The 23,733-nt window shown below is 39.5% G+C and overlaps 1 protein-coding gene across 3 annotated transcripts in view; it reads right to left on the bottom strand.

Moving 5' to 3' along the window:
* Positions 1 to 23,733, bottom strand: part of LOC126415245 (eukaryotic peptide chain release factor subunit 1) — a 50,980-nt gene that overhangs the window by 21,693 nt on the left and 5,554 nt on the right. For 2 of the 3 annotated variants that reach the window (XM_050083417.1, XM_050083418.1), the window contains exons 6-9: positions 3,848 to 3,977; positions 3,514 to 3,734; positions 2,710 to 2,857; positions 2,178 to 2,285 (exon numbers count right to left, since the gene is read on the bottom strand). In XM_050083417.1, the coding sequence (XP_049939374.1) occupies positions 2,206 to 2,285; positions 2,710 to 2,857; positions 3,514 to 3,734; positions 3,848 to 3,977 (579 nt within the window). In that variant the 3' untranslated portion in view covers positions 2,178 to 2,205. The remainder of the gene's footprint in view (positions 1 to 2,177; positions 2,286 to 2,709; positions 2,858 to 3,513; positions 3,735 to 3,847; positions 3,978 to 23,733) is intronic. The other variant, XM_050083416.1, reaches the window with a different exon arrangement.

The raw sequence follows: 23,733 nt of genomic DNA on the forward strand, positions 1-23,733 counted from the left end.
AGATCAGACTTTCCCCACAATTTTTTCTTGCCCTGTACTTTTGGTGAAATTCTTACAACTAGTGTCAGTAATACACTAAGTGTTACATTTTAACTGTTTGCTAAATGAACTATTTGGTATTTTTTCTCATCCCCAGGCTGTGGCTAAGCCATGTCTCTGCAATATCCTTTCTTCCAGGAGTGCTATTTCTGCAAGGTGCGCAGAAGAGCTTCTGTGAAGTTCGGAAAGTAGGAGACGAGGTACTGGTAGAATTGAAGCTGTGAGGATGGGTCGTGAGTCATGCTTGGGTAGCTCAGTTGGCAGAGCACTTGCCTGTGAAAGGCAAAGGTCCCAAGTTCGAGTCTCGGTCCGGCACACAGTTTTGATCTGCCAGGAAGTTTCAAGTTTCATTTTTTCTCATCGTTTTCATCCCACCTTACCTCCTACTACAGTCCCATCACAAGAAATTTAGGAACTATAAAATCCAAAGCTGCTCCGCATTGTTATGTCACTTAATGATTAAGTTCCACAACTGTTCAATGCAATGCTTCTGTTATTTAATATAAAATCCTCAAAACCATGTGTTTGTGTCTTATTACTACAGTTTGTAATTTTTCTTGTTCTCAGTTTCTGGTGCTATGCATACCATTGCTTTTCATTATTAATCAGTGCTCAGAGAGAGAGAGAGAGAGAGAGAGAGAGAGAGAGAGAGAGAGAGAGAGAGAGAGAGAGAGAGAGAGAGAGAGAATGAGAATTCACCGACTTCTATTTATGGCTCATTAATTCCCTTTTAACAGTTGTTAACCACTCCTAATGCTTATTAAGAGAGCAGTGCCAAATTTTACACACAAAAGCTTTATTGTGAATGACTAAACACAACTCAGCAGACAAATGTCAGTTATAATAGCAGCATACTCCTGTTTTTTGATAAACAATATTCGCAGAAAGTAATTACTTTTCTTGCTGTATAACACACACAAATGTTGTTTATAACAGTTCAACATAAGTTTTGCCAACAAACAACTACATTCTACAAAATTCAGTAAAAGAAACAGGAAGCAAGTGTATCTTGAGTGTTTATATTGCCAACTAACAAACTACACACTACATATACAAGTCTACTTTATGTTAATTACAGATTCTGGGAATGACAAAAGGAATAACAAAAGGCACACTGCAGGGCAACACAAAATACTCCCACACTCTAAAAAAACTACACCACTATTGTAATAACAGCAACAAAGGAAATGCTGTCAGCCAACAGACATAATTGACATACTATCTTTGTTGGAAACACAAAAACCCACATTAAAATAAAAATACTGACTGAAGACAAGGACAGTCTGTCCACTGATTCTGAAAGGATATAGCATCACAATACAGATGGTATTTGCTTCTGCTCTGGATTAGTCAAGTTTAATTTCATAAACAACTTACAACACATACAAATAAGTCAATCATTTGTAAGAATATGTTGAATGCTTTTCTAATTTAAGAGACAAAATGCATTGAAAATGGACATACTTCAGTCGTGCTCAACGGTTACAAAATGTGATCTCAACAAATCTATGAACCATGCAAATATAGCATGCCATACTAAATAACTCAGAAGCTTCCAACCAAAAATGAGTAAAGGACTGCAGACTAACTCTCCCCTTCAAGGAAAAGCATGTAGAAATTTGGTTTAGTCAGAAGTAAGTCCCCAGCCAAGTATCAGAAATTTAACAGGAATTACTGAAATGCATTATCAAAAGTAACTTTTTTCTATTGCTTTGAATTGTCATTCTGATACAATCATCCTGATTAAATATTTAGTGATTTGGAAGACTACTATACTTGGATAATTCATGTAAAATATTATTACAGGAGCTCATTGTCTACAGGCAAAGGATGAACCGCCCAGTAATAAACTGAACATCTAAAATGACTGCAAAATCTGTAAAATAACTGAAACCTACATTCTCCAGCTAATCTGAAGTAATCTGATCTTAATTCACTGAACATTCATTTTTAAGACCAACTAACAGAAAATTTACTCATTCTCATTTATATGTATATTTATAATACAAAAATAAAATGAATTTAAGAAAACTAAAAGCACAAATGCAAAAGTGCAGAAACAACAAAATGCTAAACTGTGGCAGTACAGGCAGCAGAAACTACAGCAACTATCAAGTGCGGGGCACTGCCTTAACTACCTTATGAAATGTGATCTGCCAAAAGATCTTAGTAATCATCTAGGTCGACATCATCCAAAGGCTCATCTGCCTGAAGAGACTGGAAGTCAACTTTGTAGCGCAGAATTCCTGAATGAAAACACAACATTTATCGTGACCTCAACAACTCTTCAATTTGAGCAATCACAAGGGAGAGAAAACAGTGCAAAGGTACATATTGCACTGTCAAGTCCAATAAAATTCACTGAAGAGCAACCCACTAAAAAGTGCAAAACAGACCACCTGACAAATATAAATAACAGTCCTTTAATTATATTCAGAAGTTTGTAGTGCAGTCCCTAGCTGGGCCCTTGTTTACAACTATGGAAAAATATATTAAGATATGCAGTACTATGCAGAAACCATTGTATTTTGCACCTTTTAGCTCAACACTAAGCATCAAACTTAAAGATGTGAATAAAGAGGAGAAATAATGTTATTTATGGAATTTCATTGCAATGTAAAATTTGTAATTTATGTACAGTTGTTCTGAGAAAAAGTCATTTACACATACCTCCTATGCCACCAAATCCTCTGACAAACTGAGAACCCTCCTGCGATTTGTCCGTTATAATTTCGAGTGTAGCACCAAAACTTTTATAATTGTTTGCCAGCCATTCTAAAAGAGGTTGGCATTCTACTAACTCGAGTTCAACTCCACTCTGCAAAATATGAATGAGTATATAATTACAAGAAAATTTCCACATCCTGAATGACACACTAAATATTTTACATATTTACAGACATTACACAGTATAGAACTAACAGACATTACACAGTATAGAACTACTGCTATTAGAATCAACAGTGAAAAACCAGATTGGAATTCCCCATTGAAGGATTTGTCACAGCTTAACGGTCTTGCTGCTGAACGCAAAATATTTTCTGGATTTCACTCCTACAATGCTACAGGCAAGGAAACTCATTTGTGCACCATTTTGTTCGGTGGCACACTCCTGTTGCCATTTATTGATGTCTACAATGAGTTACATTTTCAGTTTTCACTTTACAATAACACCAGGCACAAACATTTGGCATTGTTCCATCTGTGTTTCCCATACGTAGGAAATGTCCTCGACAAAGTCTGTGCACCTAGTGTCATGCCATCAACTTCAACAAAGAAATTGCCACTAGAAAATGTATTGTGTGGGCTTGTTTTACTGAATAAAGGTACATACCAATTGGTATAAACAAAATTGTTCCTCTTTCATTACATTTGTACAGCTGTACCCCCCCCCCTTCCTCCCCCCCCCCCCCCCCCTCCCAGGGTGGAATATCTGGAAGTTCAAATGTATTCTGTAAAGGAGAAATATCTTACCTCTCTGTCAGTGAAATGAGTCTTGTCTTTCTCTTGTTCTGGAGTTAAATGCAGTATTTTCTCCTCTGAGGTCACATGGTTTTTCAACACGTATCTCTGAATATCTAGGTTTTCCCAACAGATCAGAGTTTCTACAGACCCCAGCTCCAACGCTCTTAACGTGTCTTCAACACCAAAGCAATATTTTCCAGTGTCTTGACTGATCTCATCAAAATAACGTCCTGTAAAACACGAAATACTGAAGAGCCGCCATGAATTTTACAATGGATTCCAACTTCAAGTACATTTTGAAAACCCAGATAAAAAATAACATTTATTAAAAAATACTACATACCAATAAGCTTCTTTTCCTGAATGAATTTCACATTCTGAAGAGATTCAGCAGCTAACTCAATTGCTTGATTAAATCCATTCTCTCCTCCATATGAAACATCAACTAGCTTTATGATTTTTGCTTGAAGTCTCTGAAAATAATGCCACATTATAACACTCATACAAGCAGTATTACAATCACTACTTAATGAACAATAACGACTATGCGAAATCCTGTGAAACTTCATTTAAAAGTTATTGTACCTCTAATACTTTTCAAATGTTCCAAAGCATTTTGAAAGGAAGTACTGCTTTGTTGCTACTTCAACCTGAGACACCACCATAGACTGATGCCACACGTACTGGAGTCTAGATTTGAGTTTCTTGGGCAGCTGCATATCTGGAGGTCAGAATGATTCCAAATGGCAGCATAAAATATGAAAATGATTTGGATAGTCAGAGCAACATCACGCAAACAAATGATTGGCACTAACACGCTCTATGTACAATGTTCCCGGCTGATTCAAGAGTCCTGCAGTCCCATGACAGTTTAAAGAAATACAAACAGTTTCATAACACTCATTTGCAGGAGTTCTCTACGGTATGATACTTTATACGACAATCCATATAATGACCATAATCCATTCCTTGTAGTCAGTAAATTAATACAATTCCAATTAAGTACAAGAAAACCTCATACAATGATTCAAAATCACAGATAGAAGAATGTCTAGTATAGGAAGCAAACCTAATATGGAGAAAGAATGTACATCTAGACAAATGTTAAGTAAGAAATGCAGATGGTAATCAACGCTCACACACATCTATAACCAGCTGTCTTTACCACAGACTTGTGTTATTGGCATGATGATATGTACAAATCTGTACTCGACAAAGTACAAACCAAGATTGTAAACTGTATCCCGCTGTTAATTAATAGAAACATAAAAATGCTGTGGAAAGTTCTCCCAGAATGTAAATAACTCGGAGGTAAAGGTAACATATTTTGCCATCAGAACTTTCCATACCACATTTATATCCATTGCTTTCACTCCTAAATTAACAATGAGTTACATATGGCCATATTTGAAACTGCTTTATAAAATTAAATACTCTAAATAATTGAACATATTTTCAGAGAGTAGCTGGACCATTTCACACCTATCAGACTACAACTCTCAAAACGACACTATCAATATTCCATCTTCTAGAGACACTTTACTACTACTACTGTGCAGCAATTTTTACGATGAAGTAGCTAACACGAGCTAATCTACACAGAACTTCTGTAACAAATTTTCTTTCTGTCTTTCGCGTGATGAAACTTTAATGCCACTGTGTTACATACACTCACCCCCAAGGTGTAGTGTACCTCCACACAAATTACTCACATTCATTTCAATATTTTTTCAAAGACAGCTAACCTCATGTAATGGAACAGTTACAAATTTCCACGGGCTAGAAAATCTACTATGCATTTAAAAGTATGTGATTTGTCTTTCAATATATTATGTTCTTTGATACTGTTTTGTTTTTCAGAGCTCTCACTGATATTCCAAGATATGGAAATCCTCTTAGCATTTACCAGCTCTGGTAGATGTTATGAGCAACAAGCCATATTTAAATTAAAACCACCTCTGTTTATTAGGTTTACTGATTATTTCAATAGCCTGCTTAACTATGCTATCCCAGAAACTGTCATTTGAACCATGGTCTCTCAATATTTCATTTCATTATTATATTCTGATTTGTTTGGTTGTTTTAGTTGAGTGTGTTGCTGATTTTCTTTGTGTCTCTTCTCGACTGTTGTTGTAGTCCGTCCCATGTATGATATGCTATAATCACAAGGGGAATGAAAACATGTACTCACCTTACAGGGAATCAATCATCTTTAATGTTACAAAGAATACTTTTCATCTTAATTGACGGAAGCAATATAAACTGAATGTCATGTTTCCATAGGAGCCTACAGGGACAGCATAACGCAAAGAAGAAATTTTTGGCTTCTCTTGCTTGGTCTCGGGTTCAACTTCTTTCTCTGGGGTTCTTGATTTTGACTGCATCACCTGTTCAATATGATGAAATCCTCTCTGGCTTCCGGCAGCTATCTGATTTGGTGAAGACTGCCAGTCTCACTAGCGGGATGAAAGCAGAGCTCACCATCTGCAGCATCGCCGACAGGACTGACTGCGGACCTTTGGTACAGAGCCGAGTGGAGGGTCTGAATCAGAGGCTGAGATGGTTCTGCGACCGTGTGGGCTGCAGATTCCTCGACTTGCGCCATAGGGTGGTGGGGTTTCAGGTTCCGCTGGATAGGTCAGGAGTCCACTACACGCAGCAAGCAGCTACATGGGTAGCAGGGATTGTGTGGCGTGGACTGGGCAGTTTTTTAAGGTTAGATGGCCTTGGGCAAGTACAGAAAGGGCAACAGCCTCAACGGGTGCGGGGCAAAGTCAGGACATGCAGGGACCAAGCAGCAATCGGTATTGTAATTGTAAACTGTCGAAGCTGCGTTGGTAAAGTACCAGAACTTCAAGCACTGATAGAAAGCACCGAAGCTGAAATCGTTATAGGTACAGAAAGCTGGCTGAAGCCAGAGAGAAATTCTGCCGAAATTTTTACGAAGGTACAGACGGTGTTTAGTTTAGAAAGGATAGATTGCATGCAACCGGTGGTGGAGTGTTCGTCGCTGTTAGTAGTAGTTTATCCTGTAGTGAAGTAGAAGTGGATAGTTCCTGTGAATTATTATGGGTGGAGGTTACACTCAACAACCGAGCTAGGTTAATAATTGGCTCCTTTTACCGACCTCCCGACTCAGCAGCATTAGTGGCAGAACAACTGAGAGAAAATTTGGAATACATTTCACATAAATTTTCTCAGCATGTTATAGTCTTAGGTGGAGATTTCAATTTACCAGATATAGACTGGGACACTCAGATGTTTAGGACAGGTGGTAGGGACAGAGCATCGAGTGACATTATACTGAGTGCACTATCCGAAAATTACCTCGAGCAATTAAACAGAGAACCGACTCATGGAGATAACATCTTGGACCTACTGATAACAAACAGACCCGAAATTTCGACTCTAAGTGCAGAACAGGGAATCAGCGATCATAAGGCCGTTGCAGCATCCCTGAATATGGAAGTTAATAGGAATATAAAAAAAGGGAGGAAGGTTTATCTGTTTAGCAAGAGTAATAGAAGGCAGGTTTCAGACTACCTAACAGATCAAAATGAAAATTTCTGTTCAGACACTGACAATGTTGAGTGTTTATGGAAAAAGTTTAAGGCAATCGTAAAATGCATTTTAGATAGGTACATGCCGAGTAAAACTGTGAGGGACGGGAAAAACCCATCGTGGTACAACAACAAAGTTAGGAAACTACTACGAAAGCAAAGAGCTTCACTCCAAGTTTAAACGCAGCCAAAACCTCTCAGACAAACAGAAGCTAAACGATGTTAAAGTTAGCGTAAGGAGGGCTATGCGTGAAGCATTCAGTGAATTCGAAAGTAAAATTCTATGTACCGACTTGACAGAAAATCCTAGGAGGTTCTGGTCTTACGTTAAATCAGTAAGTGGCTCGAAACAGCATATCCAGACACTCCAGGATGATGATGGCATTGAAACAGAGGATGACACGCGTAAAGCTGAAATACTAAACACCTTTTTCCAAAGCTGTTTCACAGAGGAAGACCGCACTGCAGTTCCTTCTCTAAATCCTCGCACAAAAGAAAAAATGGCTGACATCAAAATAAGTGTCCAAGGAATAGAAAAGCAACTGGAATCACTCGCTCAACAGAGGAAAGTCCACCGGACCTGACGGGATACCAATTCGATTCTACATAGAGTACGCGAAAGAACTTGCCCCCCTTCTAACAGCCCTGTACTGCAAGTCTATTGAGGAATGGAAGGTTCCAAATGATTGGAAAAGAGCACAGGTAGTCCCAGTCTTCAAGAAGGGTCGTCGAGCAGATGCGCAAAACTATAGACCTATATCTCTGATGTCGATCTGTTGTAGAATTTTAGAACATGTTTTTTGCTCGCGTATCATGTCGTTTTTGGAAACCCAGAATCTACTCTGTAGGAATCAACATGGATTCCGGAAACAGCGATCGTGTGAGACCCAACTCGCTTTATTTGTTCATGAGACCCAGAAAATATTAGATACAGGCTCCCAGGTAGATGCCATTTTCCTTGACTTCCGGAAGGCGTTCGATACAGTTCCGCACTGTCGCCTGATAAAGTAAGAGCCTACGGAATATCAGACCAGCTGTGTGGCTGGATTGAAGAGTTTTTAGCAAACAGAACACAGCATGTTGTTATCAACGGAGAGATGTCTACAGACAAAGTAACCTCTCGCGTGCCACAGGGGAGTGTTATGGGACCATTGCTTTTCACAATACATATAAATGACTTAGTAGATAGTGTCGGAAGTTCCATGCGGCTTTTCGCGGATGATGCTGTAGTATACAGAGAAGTTGCAGCATTAGAAAATTGTAGCGAAATGCAGTAAGATCTGCAGCGGATAGGCACTTGGTGCTGGGAGTGGCAACTGACCCTTAAAATAGACAAATGTAATGTATTGTGAATACATAGAAAGAAGGATCCTTTATTGTATGATTATATGATAGCGGAACAAATACTGGTAGCAGTTACTTCTGTAAAATATCTGGGAGTATGCGTGCGGAACGATTTGAAGTGGAATGATCATATAAAATTAATTGTTCATAAGGTGGGTACCAGGTTGAGATTCATTGGGAGAGTCCTTAGAAAATGAAGTCCATCAACAAAAGAGGTGGCTTACAAAACACTCGTTCGACCTATACTTGAGTATTGCTCATCAGTGTGGGATCCGTACCAGATCGGGTTGACGGAGGAGATAGAGAAGATCCAAAGAAGAGCGGCGCGTTTCGTCGCAGGGTTATTTGGTAACCGTGATAGCGTTACGGAGATGTTTAACAAACTCAAGTGGCAGACTCTGCAAGAGGCGCTCTGCATCGCGTTGTAGCTTGCTCGACAGGTTTTGAGAGGGTGCGTTTGTGGATGAGGTATTGAATATATTGCTTCCCCCTACTTATACCTCCCGAGGAGATCACAAATGTAAAATTAGAGAGATTAGAGCGCGCACGGAGGCTTTCAGACAGTCGTTCTTCCCGCGAACCATACGCGACTGGAACAGGAAAGGGAGGTAATGACAGTGGCACGTAAAGTGCCCTCCGCCACACACCGTTGGGTGGCTTGCAGAGTATAAATGTAGATGATCTGAGTCCCTACTCCTTCAGATCACTATTTGTAGATGGTGTAATTCTTCAGCAAGGTTCATTTGTCTCAAGTGATACGAACCAGTCTTAAGCACCGAATTTCTTATAACAGATGGAGATAAAGGCCAGGGCCTATAAGTTTCCCATACACACTGTGACACAGGGATCTGTTTGTTATTCTCTTAACACATCGAGGAATGGTAGTTGGCTCTTTTGCAACTTCCATCATTTATTTTACATTACTATAAATAGAATTTAAATGTGCTAGGAACTCAAGTTTCTTTATGCTCCATTTGGTCACATCGCAAATATGTCATCCACGTACCGATGGTAACACATTGGTATCAACTTGGCAGATATTTGTGTCTTTACTTCAACGTGATTACACAATCATCATACCATTGGTTATAGTTCATAATATTTTTCACCAAATAGAAAATATGTATGTCATATCATGCCTAAAAAGTTCTTTGAAACAACTGCCAAACTTATCTATGATTAGTTCCAAGGAATCCTAAAATGGAAAACTCGTGAACAGGGAGATCATATTACTTGTATCCTGGAGCCTCAACAAATGCAGTGTAATAGTCTGAAAAATTGTGAATGTGGTGTCTGAACTTCCCTACTTATCTACCAAGAATGCCATCAGGTATTTGCTGCCTGGCATGTACGTGCACAAATATTTCTAACTACGGTTATTAGAGGAATTCCTTCCTTACATACCTTAGGAAGGCCATATAGGCTGATGGCACCACTGCTCATGTTCTAAGACCTTAATGCTTTTACACGGTATGCCTGACTCATTGAGAAGCATCAGCTTCCTCTTTATTTTATTCTTAAGATAGGCATGTGTCAGTATGCAATGTCATTCATAAGACTAAAACTTTCTTTTGTAGTCCACATGACAATAGGACCACAGCAATGCCCTTCACTGGCGGAACTACAGTTTCATTGTCCTCCTGGAGCTTTCTAAATGCTATTCTTTCTTCCTTGGAGATGTTTGATCTTAATACTGATGCCTTGTTAAATGCTCCACGTTTTGTGGTGAACCTCTTCTGCCTCCATGGAGCTTATGTAATCTGCAACTAGAATAATTTTTTGGGTTGCTGCAAAATTTAGCCCTTTAGCAAGGATTTTCACTGTATCCTTGTCCACTTGTCTGTCAGTTAAATTAAAGTATCACTTCCTGCAAGCTGTCTTGGATTTTTCTGCAGGTGATCAAATTTCACTTTCTGGTGTACAGTTATTTTCAACTTCACTGATTCTGCTTGTGATCATGTTATATTGTCAACCCATTCCGGAGAATATGTAGTGTTTGGCTCGATTGAGTTGGTGAAGGTGAATGAGCTTTTTAAAGTGTCATCTAGCATTCATCAGGTGTCACAAATTCCCTACTGTATTAGAGCCAGGCTTGCACGGCACGTATTCTATTTGCTGCTGGTATTAACATGATGCTTTATTTTAGCAAATATAGGTGCAGCTTGTTTATCTCAACACCTTGTTAGCCGGCCGAAGTGGCCGTGCGGTTAAAGGCGCTGCAGTCTGGAACTGCAAGACCGCTACGGTCGCAGGTTCGAATCCTGCCTCGGGCATGGATGTTTGTGATGTCCTTAGGTTAGTTCGGTTTAACTAGTTCTAAGTTCTAGGGGACTAATGACCTCAGCAGTTGAGTCCCATAGTGCTCAGAGCCATTTGAACCATTTTGAACACCTTGTTATGAAGGTTAGCATACTGGATCTATCTTTCTTCTCAAAGAGGTTATCTAATCTGTGTGTGTAATGGAACATTGCCTCCTTATAGAATGGAGTGATGTGAGCTCAGTCACTTTCTCAGTCCAACTAGTTAATGATGTGGTTCCGGGGTAATGTCAAATTGTTGTTCCCACTTTATGCACTACATTTCAACATTTCAATGGCCAGCAAAGTCACCGCATTTAGCTGTTTTAAGTTTTGCTGTTTGTGTATTCACTACATGGACTCTAACCAGACAACTATTGTTGGACTCTCACTGCTGTTTATAGCCGAATTCGACTCCCGACACCCACTGTGTCCTTTAGCATTCTTCTCAAAGAGTCACATTTGCCATGTATCATAACGGGTCTCAAAACATGAGCAGCAATATCATCACACGTATACAGCCTTCCTAAGGTACACAAGGAAAGTATTCCTCTAAGACCCATAGTTAGAATATTGGCACGAAGTCTCTGAAAACGTAGGGAAGTGTGAATACCATATTTGCAACTTTGCTAATTTTGTATGCTGCCTCAATTGTGGGTGCAGGATACAGACAGTAGGGGCAGTTCTGACGTAGTCTCCCTCTTAATGATGGTACCACTTCCTGCTGCTCGACAGAAAATATCAAGAACATGATGGTGTGGCAATGGGTAGCCCGTAATCGCCTTCTGCGATGAACTGCAGCACAAAATACTTCAAACCGAAGTCACTAGAATTGGCCAAGTTGAAACCAATATCTTTCTTTCAGTATGTGGACAACACATTTGTGTTGGGGCCACATGGACCAGAAAAGCCTTATTTCTGGAAAACTATCCATCGTAATAAAATTCATGATGGAAACTGAAAAGGAGGACCAACTACCTTTCCTTGATTTGTCAGTTAAGAGAAGAATGGACAGTTCCCGAAGTCACATAGCATACAGAAAACCTACGCACACTGACCGGATATAAAAAACCTTAAGCCATCACCATTAATGACAAAAATATTATGCTTTAGAATTTAGTCCACAGATCTCCAAGACATCCATGCAACAAGAGCCTTGCAAACGAATTACAACATCTACAAATGATGTCCTGAAGGAATGGGTCCTCATATAAACTGAACAAGCAATGCAGTTAATATCAATAATGCCTAAGAAAGAGGTTGAGGGACCAAAGAAGAGAAGGCAAAAACTGCTTATCTACCTTATGCTGGCCAAATACACAGAGATATCAGTAGCTTCCAAAGGAAATATGGCATCCAGTGTGTTTCGCTCCATTGGATACTTTATAATGCTAAAGATAATTTACGTCTCCAAAAGGCAGGTGTGTATTGCATACCATGCAAATAAAATTAGAAACACATCTTACTACAACCAAGCAAATCGGCTGCCGCCAAGCACTCACTCAACAAGAAATGAAATACTGCGAAACTGTGGTGTAAATATAGTAAAATCATATTTTTACACTCCGCATTATATGTTTTCCCACTTATGTCCGACAGAATAGAAGTCCTATTCTCTCAATATGTCACTTTCCAGTCATTAACAATTCCATGTTACAACATTTCCAAGATTTTATGTTTTCTTTCATGTTATCACCACCTTTAGGCAAGTCCACATCAATTCAGCCAGGCTGGGAAAAAATCTTACCTTCATAGTCTCCGATGTTATTGAGTTTAGTATATGTTAAAATGAAGGACTAAATAAGGAACATGCATTTGTTGGTTTCTCCAAAAGATTTCTGCTCCGAGATACAGCCTTCCAAAGATGACACTGTGCATACCAGTTTGAAGATGTGAATTTTGGAAAAATTTTAAAATGGTGAATCTCTGGAACATTTCTAGATATTTTATTGTTTTTTATTTGAAAGATAACTGCTTTATGATTACAAAGAAATCCCCCACTTGGACTTAGCTGTCAAAGTTCTTTTACTATAGCATTCTGAACTTAATAATTTATGGAATTTTTCTTTTTCATAAATGCCAGTCCACAAAATTTATTTTTCTGTTGATTAGTACCATATAGTTCTACATTCCCTGAAAAGGAGGGCTTCCACTTTTAGGTTGGACAGGTTTTATGTTGTTGTTGTGGTCTTCAGTCCTCAGACTGGTTTGATGCTGCTCTCCACGCTACTCTATCCTGTGCAAGCTTCTTCGTCTCCCAGAACTTATTGCAACCTACATCCTTCTAAATCTGCTTTGTGTATTCATCTCTTGGTCTCCCTCTATGATTTTTACCCTCCACACTGCCCTCCAATGCTAAATTTGTGATCCTTGATGCCTCAGAACATGTCCTACCAAGTGGTCCATTCTTCTTGTCAAGCTGTGCCACAAACTCCTCTTCTCCCCAATTCTATTCAATACCTCCTCATTAGTTATGTGATCTACCCATCTAATCTTCAGCAATCATCTGTAGCACCACATTTCGAAAGCTTCTATTCTCTTCTTGTCCAATCTATTTATCGCCCATGTTTCACTTCCATACATGGCTACACTCCATACAAATACTTTCAGAAACGACTTCATGACACTTAAATCTATACTCGATGTTAACAAATTTCTCTTCTTCAGAGATGCTTTCCTTGCCATTGCCAGTCTACGTTTTATACCCTCTCTTCTTTAACCATCATCAGTTATTTTGCTCCCCAAATAGCAGAACTCGTCTACTACTTTAAGTGCCTCATTTCCTAATCTAATCCCCTCAGCATCACCCGACTTAATTCAACTACACTCCATTATCCTCGTTTTGCTTTTGTTGATGTTCATCTTATATCCTCCTTTCAAGACACTATCCATTCCGTTCAACTGCTCTTCCAAGTCCTTTCCATCTCTGACATAATTACAATGTCATTGGTGAACCACAAAGTTATTATTTCTTCTCTGTGGATTTTAATTCCAACTCCAAATTTTTCTTTTGTTTCCTTTACTGCTTGCTCAATATACAGATTGAATAACATCGGGGAGAGGCTACAACCCTGTCTCACTCCTTTCCCAACCACTGCTTCCCTTTCATGCCCCTCAACTCTTATAACTGCCATCTGGTTTCTGTACAAATTGTAAATAGCCTTTCGCCAGGTTTTATAAACAAACGAAATTTTTACCACACATAAAACCTGTTTTATTACCACATTATCACATAACAGGCTCATAAAAATCAAAACCTAGCCTTATGTAACAATTTTAGGTTTGAAACGTGAGTAAGAGTGGTTTTTCAAGCATTTTACATATTTCCAAAATGTATGTGAAAGGTCCAAAGACTTAAAAGGTTTCAATTATGCAACTTCTGTACACTGTGTTTTGTACTGAAATTAGTCGGTCAATGAACTAAAAATGTGTTCCACAGCTTCAGTATCTTCCTTTGATATAGAGTGAGGCCTTTCTATTGAACCAGTAGGAACTGGAGCACTACAATCTTCAAAACATCGCAAACAGAAAGTGAACACCACATTCTTGACACAAGCATCTCGCTTTACATCACAGACTACTAATGACTCCACACGCCCACCCAACATGTCACGTGCTTCAGTAAACTCTTCAAAGTTACCACATGAAGTTCAAAATTTGTGCAGCGCGCGCGCGCGCACACACACACACACACACACACACACACACACACACACACACACACACACACACGTGTGTGTGTGTGTGTGTGTGTGTGTGTGTGTGTGTGTGTGTGTGTGTGTGTGTGTGTGTGTGTGTGTGTGTGTAACTACTCACTTAGGTCATAGTCCATAAAATTTTGATCTTCCAATATGTGAAGTTGTATAGTTTTTCTCATAAATTGCAAAAGTTTCTTTAATACTGTGAGTCATATACCTCTTTCCTTTCACATCTTTTTGACCTTCAGCTGTTATGTCTTTTTGTTGGCACTCTGGCGACAACAGTCCCATTCATCTCCCAAATAAAATGACTGCACTATTTGAACTTGAGCTGCTTCTACAGGATGACCATAATAGGGATATGGTCTTCCAAAGACTCCTTTTGCAGACCTCACATTTCTTGATTTGTCTACCATGTACTTTTGATACTGATGAAACGTGGTTCAAAATTGTTTTCTTTGAAAATGTCTCTGGAATAACAGTTAAAACGCACTTTTTCACTGTAGTATGCACAATATTCAACAGGTGAATTGATATTTGCGAAAAAATTCCTGACAAGAGGTGCAGGAGTGCTTTGGTTCATTTTCTTCTGAAAACGGAATTTCTACGTTGAAGAGTGTGGTCAGGAAAAAAGAGACTTACAGCACAATAACAGGAGAAAGGAAGAACCAGAAGAACAACAGAAGGACAACCAACACTACTATGGACAAAGCAGGGAAAGAAAACCACAGAGAGAAGCAAGAAATGGGTGGAAGGGATAAAAACAAGAGAGCAGATGACTATGGCTGGCCGACCACGAGAATAAAAAGGAAAAGCCAGCCCCTCTGTGACATATTAAAACATCCACCCTAAAAGCATTAGAGTGGAGAACACAAAGGGACAAAACTTATATAGAATGATAAAACCTACCATCACGTATAAAACGTAAAACTAAATTAGCCGATGAGGCGTTGTCCGCTAAAATTAATGGCAACGAGTCCGGTAACTGAAGAGTCCATCGCAGGGCAGCCAAAGGACAGCTCACCAAGATATGGGCCACTGTCGGCTGGGCACCGCACCGACATTGAGGTGGGTCATCACAGGAGGTAGCCGGGTGTCACCTAAGTGTGGACAATGCAGAGTCGGCAGGAAAAAAAAAACAGAGTCCCTGCGAGAGGACCGCATGAAGGACTGCCACACATTCGTAGTCTCATTAATGGCATGCAGTCTGTTGTGCGTGCTGAGGTTATACCATTTTGTCTGCCAAAGCCGCCAAACCTTATGGCGTAGTACTGAACGCAGGTCAGTTGCAGAGAAGCCGATCTCCATAAGTGGTTTCCACATAGCCAGTATGGCCAGCCTGTCGGCAAGTTTGTTGCCTGGGATTCCGGTGTGACCTGCAGTCCAGACAAACACCAATGAACGACCGGACGGTTCCAGGCCATAGATGGATTCCTGGATGGTCGCTATCAAAGGATGACAAGGCTAGCACTGGTAGAGAGCTTTTACGTTGCACAAGGAGTCAGTACATAGAAGAAAAGAGTCCCCATGGCATGAACAGATGCGGTCAAGAGCACGAGATATAGCCACCAGCTCAGCAGTGAAAACACTGCAGCCAGCGGGCAAGGAATGTTGTTCAATATCTCCTCCATGGACAATACGTGAAACCGATGTGAGTATTAGCCATCGAGCTGTCTGTGTAATCCACTTCGCGGCCTTGGTACATGTCAAGAACCTGGAGGAAGTGGCAGCGAAGAGTCGCATGGTTAACAGAGTCCTAACGGCCATGTGAAAGGTGAAAGGCACTGCCTAGGTGTACACCATGGAGGTGTACGTGAATGGATCTCAAATATAGGTGGTAGAGGCAAGGATTCCAGTTCGAAAAGATGGGATCAGACACGAACTGCATTTGGAAGCCCAGACCTGGGCTGCCGATGCGGGAAAAGGAAACAGTGACTTGGATGTGCAGAACTACGAATCTGTGCAACGTAACTGGCCAGCAGTTGTGCACTCCTAACCTGCAATGGAGGGACTCCGGCTTACCGAGTACACTGGTCACCAGACTTGTCCTTAAAGTCCCTGTCACTAGGCAAATGACACTGCAGTGCACTGGGTCGAGTAAACGCAACGCTGAGGGCACCGCCGAACCATAAACCAGACTCCCATAGTCAAGGCGGGTTCGAACAAGGGTTCTATCTGCATCAGCGTAGAGCAATTTGCACCCCAGTTTGTGCTGCTCAGGCAGTGGAGGGCATTGACATGCTGACAACTCCTCTGCTTAAAGCTGACTAAGGTGAGGATGCCATGTCAATCTGGTGTCTAAAACCAGTCCTAAGAATCGATGTGTGTCAACTACAATGAGTGGATCATCATTAAGGTAAAATTCTGGTTCTGGATGAACGGTACGACACCGACAGAATTGCATAACGCACGACTTTGCAGCCGAAAACTGGAACCATGGGCTACAGCCCATGACTGCGCCTTGCGGATGGCTCCCTGTAGGCGCCGCTCAGCAACACCAGCACTGGTGGGGCAGTACGAAATGCAGAAGTCATCTGCATACAGAGAAGGCAAGATGGACGGCCCTACAGCTGCTGCTAGACTATTAATAGCCACTAAAAATAGAGATACATTCAATACAGAGTCCTGCAAGACCCCATTCTTCTGGGTGAAGGGGAACTATGGGAGGCACCAACTTGGACACTGAAAGTACGAAGTGACAGGAAATTTTGAATAAAAATCTGGAGCGGACCTCAGAGACTCCACTCATATATTATGCCAAGGATATGATGTCCAACTTAAAAGCGGAAGCTCTCCTTTACAGAGAACGTAGTACTACATGGTACTAATACAAAGAAAAATGTGTAACTTTCCTGGATTGGCATTGTTCAAAAAAATTTTCTGTTAATTATAAAAAAATTCAAAAGACGACAGTACAAGAACTTTGACATATGTCCAAACAGAGGATATCCTTGCAATTATAAAGCAATTATCTTTCAAATAAAAAACTAACAAAATATCTAAAACTGTTAAAGACATAGCATTTTACAAAAATTTCCGAAATTCGCATCTTCAAAATGGTTGTTTGCAGTGTCATCTTTGGAGGCCCGTATCTCAGGCGAGGAATTTTTTTGGAGAAAACAAAAAATTTATGTTTATTACTTCCTCCTTAATTTCAACATATGCTAAATTGAAGGTAAATCCCCCTGCCTGAAGTGATATGGATTATGCCTTTAACGTTTTCATACAGATTTCTGCAAAAAGTGCATTGTATACCAGTTCAAAGACAGCCTTTAAAAAAAGCAGGAAAACAGACTATTTGTGAAGTTATTGATCACGTACATAGAGTTAGTGCGGTAAACAAGATTTTCAGTCGGCATGGTAAACAAGATTTTCAGTCGGCATGTTGGGGACACAACTACCTGCGTTACAGGTTCACAGTGTTTGGAATAGGAAAAATACGTTGGGTCACTGCTTTAATGATAACCACGATCTGACGATAGCGACTAGTGGCAACCTTCCTTCATTTACATGAATAAACACCACTTTTGAAGACAGCTGTATTTAATGAGCTTTCATGAATTATCACTACTTTTGTGTAATATACACTAATCTGTACCAGGCATGCAGCCTTAGGCTGATACGACCTGATGCCGGACTTAAAAATTCCCCCTTACAGTGCTCCATAACATAACAGTTTCTGCCCCCTCCTCACCCAGGACACTCCTGAACCACGTGCCCTTATCAGCAACAAGCTTTAGATTCCGTACCCATTCTCTGTTTACACAGACTGACAACCTTTGTAAATTTCAGCCAATAGTGTTACATGTTTTATTTACCATAGTTTTAGTAATGATTATCAATAACTCTCACATTAGAATATGCATATATATTTTAATGTGTGTTTCATAAAAGAGTAAAGCTAATGCCTGTTTGAAAGAAATCATTTCAGATTTTCTTATAAGAAGGAAAATTTTGAATTATTGTAATTTTATATTTTGAACAACATAAAGAGTACAATAGGAGTCATTTATTTGTTTTCACTTCTTGTGTTTCCTATGCTTTTCCGTATTTTACACCTTCATGCATTTTACACTTTTTGGATCAGTCCCCTGGAAAGTGTAAAAAGGGGGATTTTAATGTACGAAGTTTCTGGGATTGCATAATTAAGAAGTCTAACAAAATAAAGATGTAACAAAAACCTAATAAACAGGATGGAGGTTTCAATTTAAAGATGACTTGGGGTCCAGTACTGCATTTATTCACGTCTTATGGGCAATCACATCCAACAACTGGAAAATGCCGAGATAATCTGCATTTTTCGGGATATCAGTGCATGCTCTGGAAAACCAAAGAATGTGAAAGAGCAAAGTGAGTGCCTGCTGGAATCAAACTCTACTATAAATAGCAATGTCCGACCACACTGTCCAGTTGGACTCCAGAAAGCAAGTGCATGTAACAGCAAAACTAAGCACTTTAAGGCAGCTGGTTCAGTCATCAAAATACTACGTATAAAATGTGAACAAGTCTGCTGAACACTAGGAAGCATATCACTGATCAATTGCTCCCACAACACTCTTCTGAAAATATGGCGCACACACACACACACACACACACACACACACACACACACACACACACACACACACATTTTCTCCCACAAACTGGACATATTTGCATGTAAGCAGGAGTCACACTGACCATATTTTTCCAAATATTTTGTAATGTTATCTCTAAAGGCAAAATTTCCCCACTGATAGCTGATCATCTGCTGTTTCCTTGACGACAGGTGACTAACGAACAATGGCATTCCATACAGGCTAAGGAACAGACAGGAACGGCACTTTTCTCAATTCCGAGTGACAGTTGCAGTAAGCATACAGATGAGTTTTTCCACTTTAAGTGCATATGAAGAATTTGTTGTCTGCCACCATCTGCCAGGACAACTCGCAACAAATGGAAGAAAAATTCACTAAATAACTAGTTATGATCATGTTTATGTTCACACTGGCTATGATGTTCACAGCACAGCACTCTGACCACCACTGGGCACTCACTGACTCACTGGCTGTCAAGAGAACACACAGTGACATGTGCACAACAGGCCTAAACTCTACCGCCATAGCTCATGACCAACTATTATACTTTTTAACAACAATGAACACAATGTTCTTCCAAAACTCTAGAATAAGGTCATCAGCATAAAAACGTGAATACTCATTCCTGAAATTCCATCAGTTTTCTGGAAATACTATTATATTTTAGTTAGAGAAGCAATTTAATAGGGTGACAAACACTGCAAATTATGCGACGTGAAAGATCGTGCACATAAACCATAACGCAGACAATGCATAAACAAATGAGAAAATCCCTTGACAGTCTCTCTAACATTTGACTTGCTGTACTTCTTTCAATGCTTTTGATCACAAATGTATTTAACATAAGGGAAAGGAAATCACTCGCCTAAAGCAGACTTCTGCATGTAGAACAAATGCATAACAGAAAACAGTATTCACAGTAACTATCAAGATCTTGCTCTTTTTCTATTAAAAATGTACACATCCACACAACCACAGACACCAAAACACACTCTCCTGTGGCCATGGCCACAGGGGTGTGCATTTGGGTATCACTGTGGTTATGTGTGTAGTTAATTTAGAAAAAGCTAGAGTGATTGTTTTCTGTTACATGTTACACACCAATCTGTTACACATGAGTGGTTGCCTTTTCCTTATTTTTTTACATATTGTTCTATTCAGGAATTTCCATTATTGCTTATCATAAATCTAAGAAAGAGATTTCTGGCAGAATGTAACTGAATGAGGCACTGCTGCCCACTAGGATGAACAGCAACCATCAAATTGTGGCCAAGAACAAATTTACCATCCTGTGACAACCCACTGGGTAGCACAACATACTGAAGTTCAATGGCGGTTCGCAACTTTCTCCCTGGATCCCTCCCTCCAGTATAAGCTTTCTGAACAATGCAGATGGAAGCTGTATACTTGCAACACAACCTTTGCTCCCAGATGCCTGTGGCCTCTGTCTCCTCTTACCCACTGTACCCAGACCATCCAACCAACAGTTTCCTCTTCCTTTGTCCTGTTACTCCTGAGGTTTGGCATCATGTGTCACACTTGTGTACAACAGTAGCCAGGAGATACCTTCATACACGAATCATGGCTCTAGATATAGATGTGCGCTCTCATCCAGCACCAGTTTCAAAACAGTAATGGCTGTGGCTGAAACATGTCAGCATCTTACGGACTATGAATACCAATAGTCAAAACAGTGTACAGTAAAATCTCCAATTAACAAACCCACTTTTAAGGAAATACCCAAGTGAGTTTCTGATTTCTTCCCATTTCATCTCACACGGGCCAAATTTATTGTCACATGAAGTAAATGGTACACAATTCAACCAGTCGACACGTACATAGATCTTCGTCAACTATTTCCCTTGTTGCAATACTAGCAGATGCATTAAAGAATCAGAGATCTATTTCCATGCGACTTAAGTCAAATGATGTGACATCACAGTCACTGAGTCTACAATGCACAAAAGTGTAGTAAGTTGTTCGTTTACTGAATTGCGCAAGTTCTCAATTTTACTTTTGTGAAGTTATGGCCTGCAAATGTTGAAAGCTTACAGTTCAGCTAAAGCTAACAATCATCTGTGCTGTGAATGGCAATTTTAACATAACATACAGCAAGAGATAGCTCATTAAATCACTGTGAAGATCAACATTGAAAATTTTAGTGCACTGAATGGCTGGTTGAATGGTTTTAAAAACAACAATCTGTCATTTCAAAGCACAAATGGAGAAAGTGAGGCTCCGGTCATAGAAAAGTGAAACTATTGGAAGAACATTACATGACCCCAGATATGTTTCCAACATTGGTGAAACTGGAGTCTTTTATAGTCTACTTTCTGCAAAATCATATTCTGTTGCGAGAGAAATGGTGACAATAACATTGTGATGGAAGTGAAAAGTTGCCTCCATTATTAATTCCCAGACATTTCCAAAACATAAAAACACTACTTTTGTTATGAATAGAATAGCAGATCCTGAAGACCTTAGAAATCAACCCGCTAGAGCAACAACTACTTTCACTACAATATTCTGGAGGGACAAAAACAAGACCTCAGTTTTTTTAAACAAAAAGATAAAAGGATGCGTTCTGTGAAAAGTTTAATAACTGTATATTTACTGCATTTCAATTTGTAGCAATTAACTTTGTAATTAAGTAGCATTACCTGACATAAAACGCTTGGAATTATGATCCTAGGTGACTTCATGTACTCCAGCAAAAAACAATCCATTAAAGTAAAAAAATGTTTGGTTACCCAGAGATTCGTTAGAAAGGGTTTTTACCATGCTTATGAAACAAAATATGTATCTTTGGTGAATACTTTAGCTTCTACTAATTACTGATGATTTAATACATGTAGTTATTGTGAATGGTGGTGCGAGTGCGGAGAAATATATTAAATGACTGTAGTTACATAAAGTAACTGAGTAAATGATATTGTGGGAATTTTATCAATTTTCCTCACAAGGAAAGTTTGTAAAGTGCAACTAGCCAGTTTATGGTACTGGGAAAACAAACATCTAACAATAAATCAGTTTTTTGAAGAGAGTTATTTTTATACTTTAGGATTATATGCTTGTGTTTATTTTGTGGACTATGAGAATCGCTTTTTGAAGTCTCAGGGAGTTCGGAGATCAGCCATCCATGTTCAGATGAAAATATAAGCAGCTCTGAATGTATGTGATAATTTTGCATATAAATGAATAAAACTTGATTGTGGAGCACTGCAAAGTAAACGCAAAGTGAGAAAGATGAACACATGAAATTCTGATTTTTGTGTGTAATCAGTGACTTCTAAATTAACCAAAACCTGTGTCACACAATGTGCAAGCCAGGATCGAGAACTGAACATTCAAAGGACTGAAGTGTGGAATGTTTGAGTGAGCATTCTGTGGTAAACAATCTATTTTGTAATCTTTCCTGTAATGCATTTGGCCAAATATCAAACTGGTTATTACAAGTGACTGCGTCTAAATTGTACAATATACGGAAGCTTTCACTCAAGAGCTGTCTATCCTTCAAAAGTTCAGTTAACCTGAAACAAATACCAATAGATACCATTAATGGAGCTGATTCTACTACAGCTTGTCCAGTTGAGCAACAATGACTTGTTTACAGGTTTGAGTGCGCATGCAGAAGTGTTTTCGTGTGTGCATATTTGTACTTTAGCTCATCAAAGGATCTTTTCTCAAACCTAGCAAAGTTTTCCTTCTCTTGAGTGCACTTGTCGAGGACTCAAAGCTTTTGCTCTCAATCAGTGGTCTCCTTTACTTCAAAAATATTTTTGATCAAATGACTGTAATATTTAAACGCACATTTTCCAGCAGAAATATGCTTTGAGTGGCCAAATATAGTTTAACAACAAGAATAATTTTGGACAATATAACGTAACTGGATCGATAAAAAACCAATCACCAAGCAGCGACAGGAGAAAACACACATAAAAAGGTTTTACTTATGCGAGCTTTCAGTGCCAGTGGGTCCTCCCAACAGAAGGCTTGAAGGTGAAAGAAGAGGGGTGAAAAAGGACTGGAGAGGTTTAGGAAAAGGGGTAGAGTTCAGAAAAGTCACCTAGAAGCCCTTGTCGGAGGAGACTTACTGGACGGGATGAGAAGGAAAGACCGGCTGTTGGGGAACTGCCAACTCTACCCCTTTTCCTAAACCTCTCCAGTTCTTTTCCTTCACCCCTCTTCTGCCTACTTCAACTCTTCTGCTGGAACGAGACACCACTGGCTCCAAAAGCTTGCACAAGTAAAACCTTTTTGTGTGTGTTCTCCTGCCGTAACTTGGTGAGTATTTTTTATCCATCCAATTACAAATACATAGCTTGTAACATCACTGAAAATAACTTTGCCATAGATATTTCCCAATATATTTGACAGTGTACCAAGGTAATTGAAGCAGGGTCCTGGCTTTTATAAATGACTGCATAATAGGAGCCCAATAAGTCAAGCTGTCAAATATTTTACAAATTTATTTACGAAACAATAGGTATGGGCAGGAAAATTACATATGAATGATAATGCGAAACATGTTTTAGTGATTATTTTTATGAAATGTTGCATTTCACATTCTCACGATTTCCACGTACAAATGTCAAATGTGAGGACAGCATTTTTCTAATATTGGTTACTGAAACTCAATTTTGGCTCCTTTCCTCAGCCTTAAAGGGCCAGTTCATTCCCATGTTGAAAGGTATGGCTCTAGATATGTCAAATGAAAATCCTTCCAATACTCTCCATTCTGGTAACAATATTA

This window comes from Schistocerca serialis, chromosome 1 (assembly GCF_023864345.2).
Source record: "Schistocerca serialis cubense isolate TAMUIC-IGC-003099 chromosome 1, iqSchSeri2.2, whole genome shotgun sequence".
In the NCBI taxonomy this organism is placed as follows: Eukaryota; Metazoa; Arthropoda; class Insecta; order Orthoptera; family Acrididae; genus Schistocerca; species Schistocerca serialis.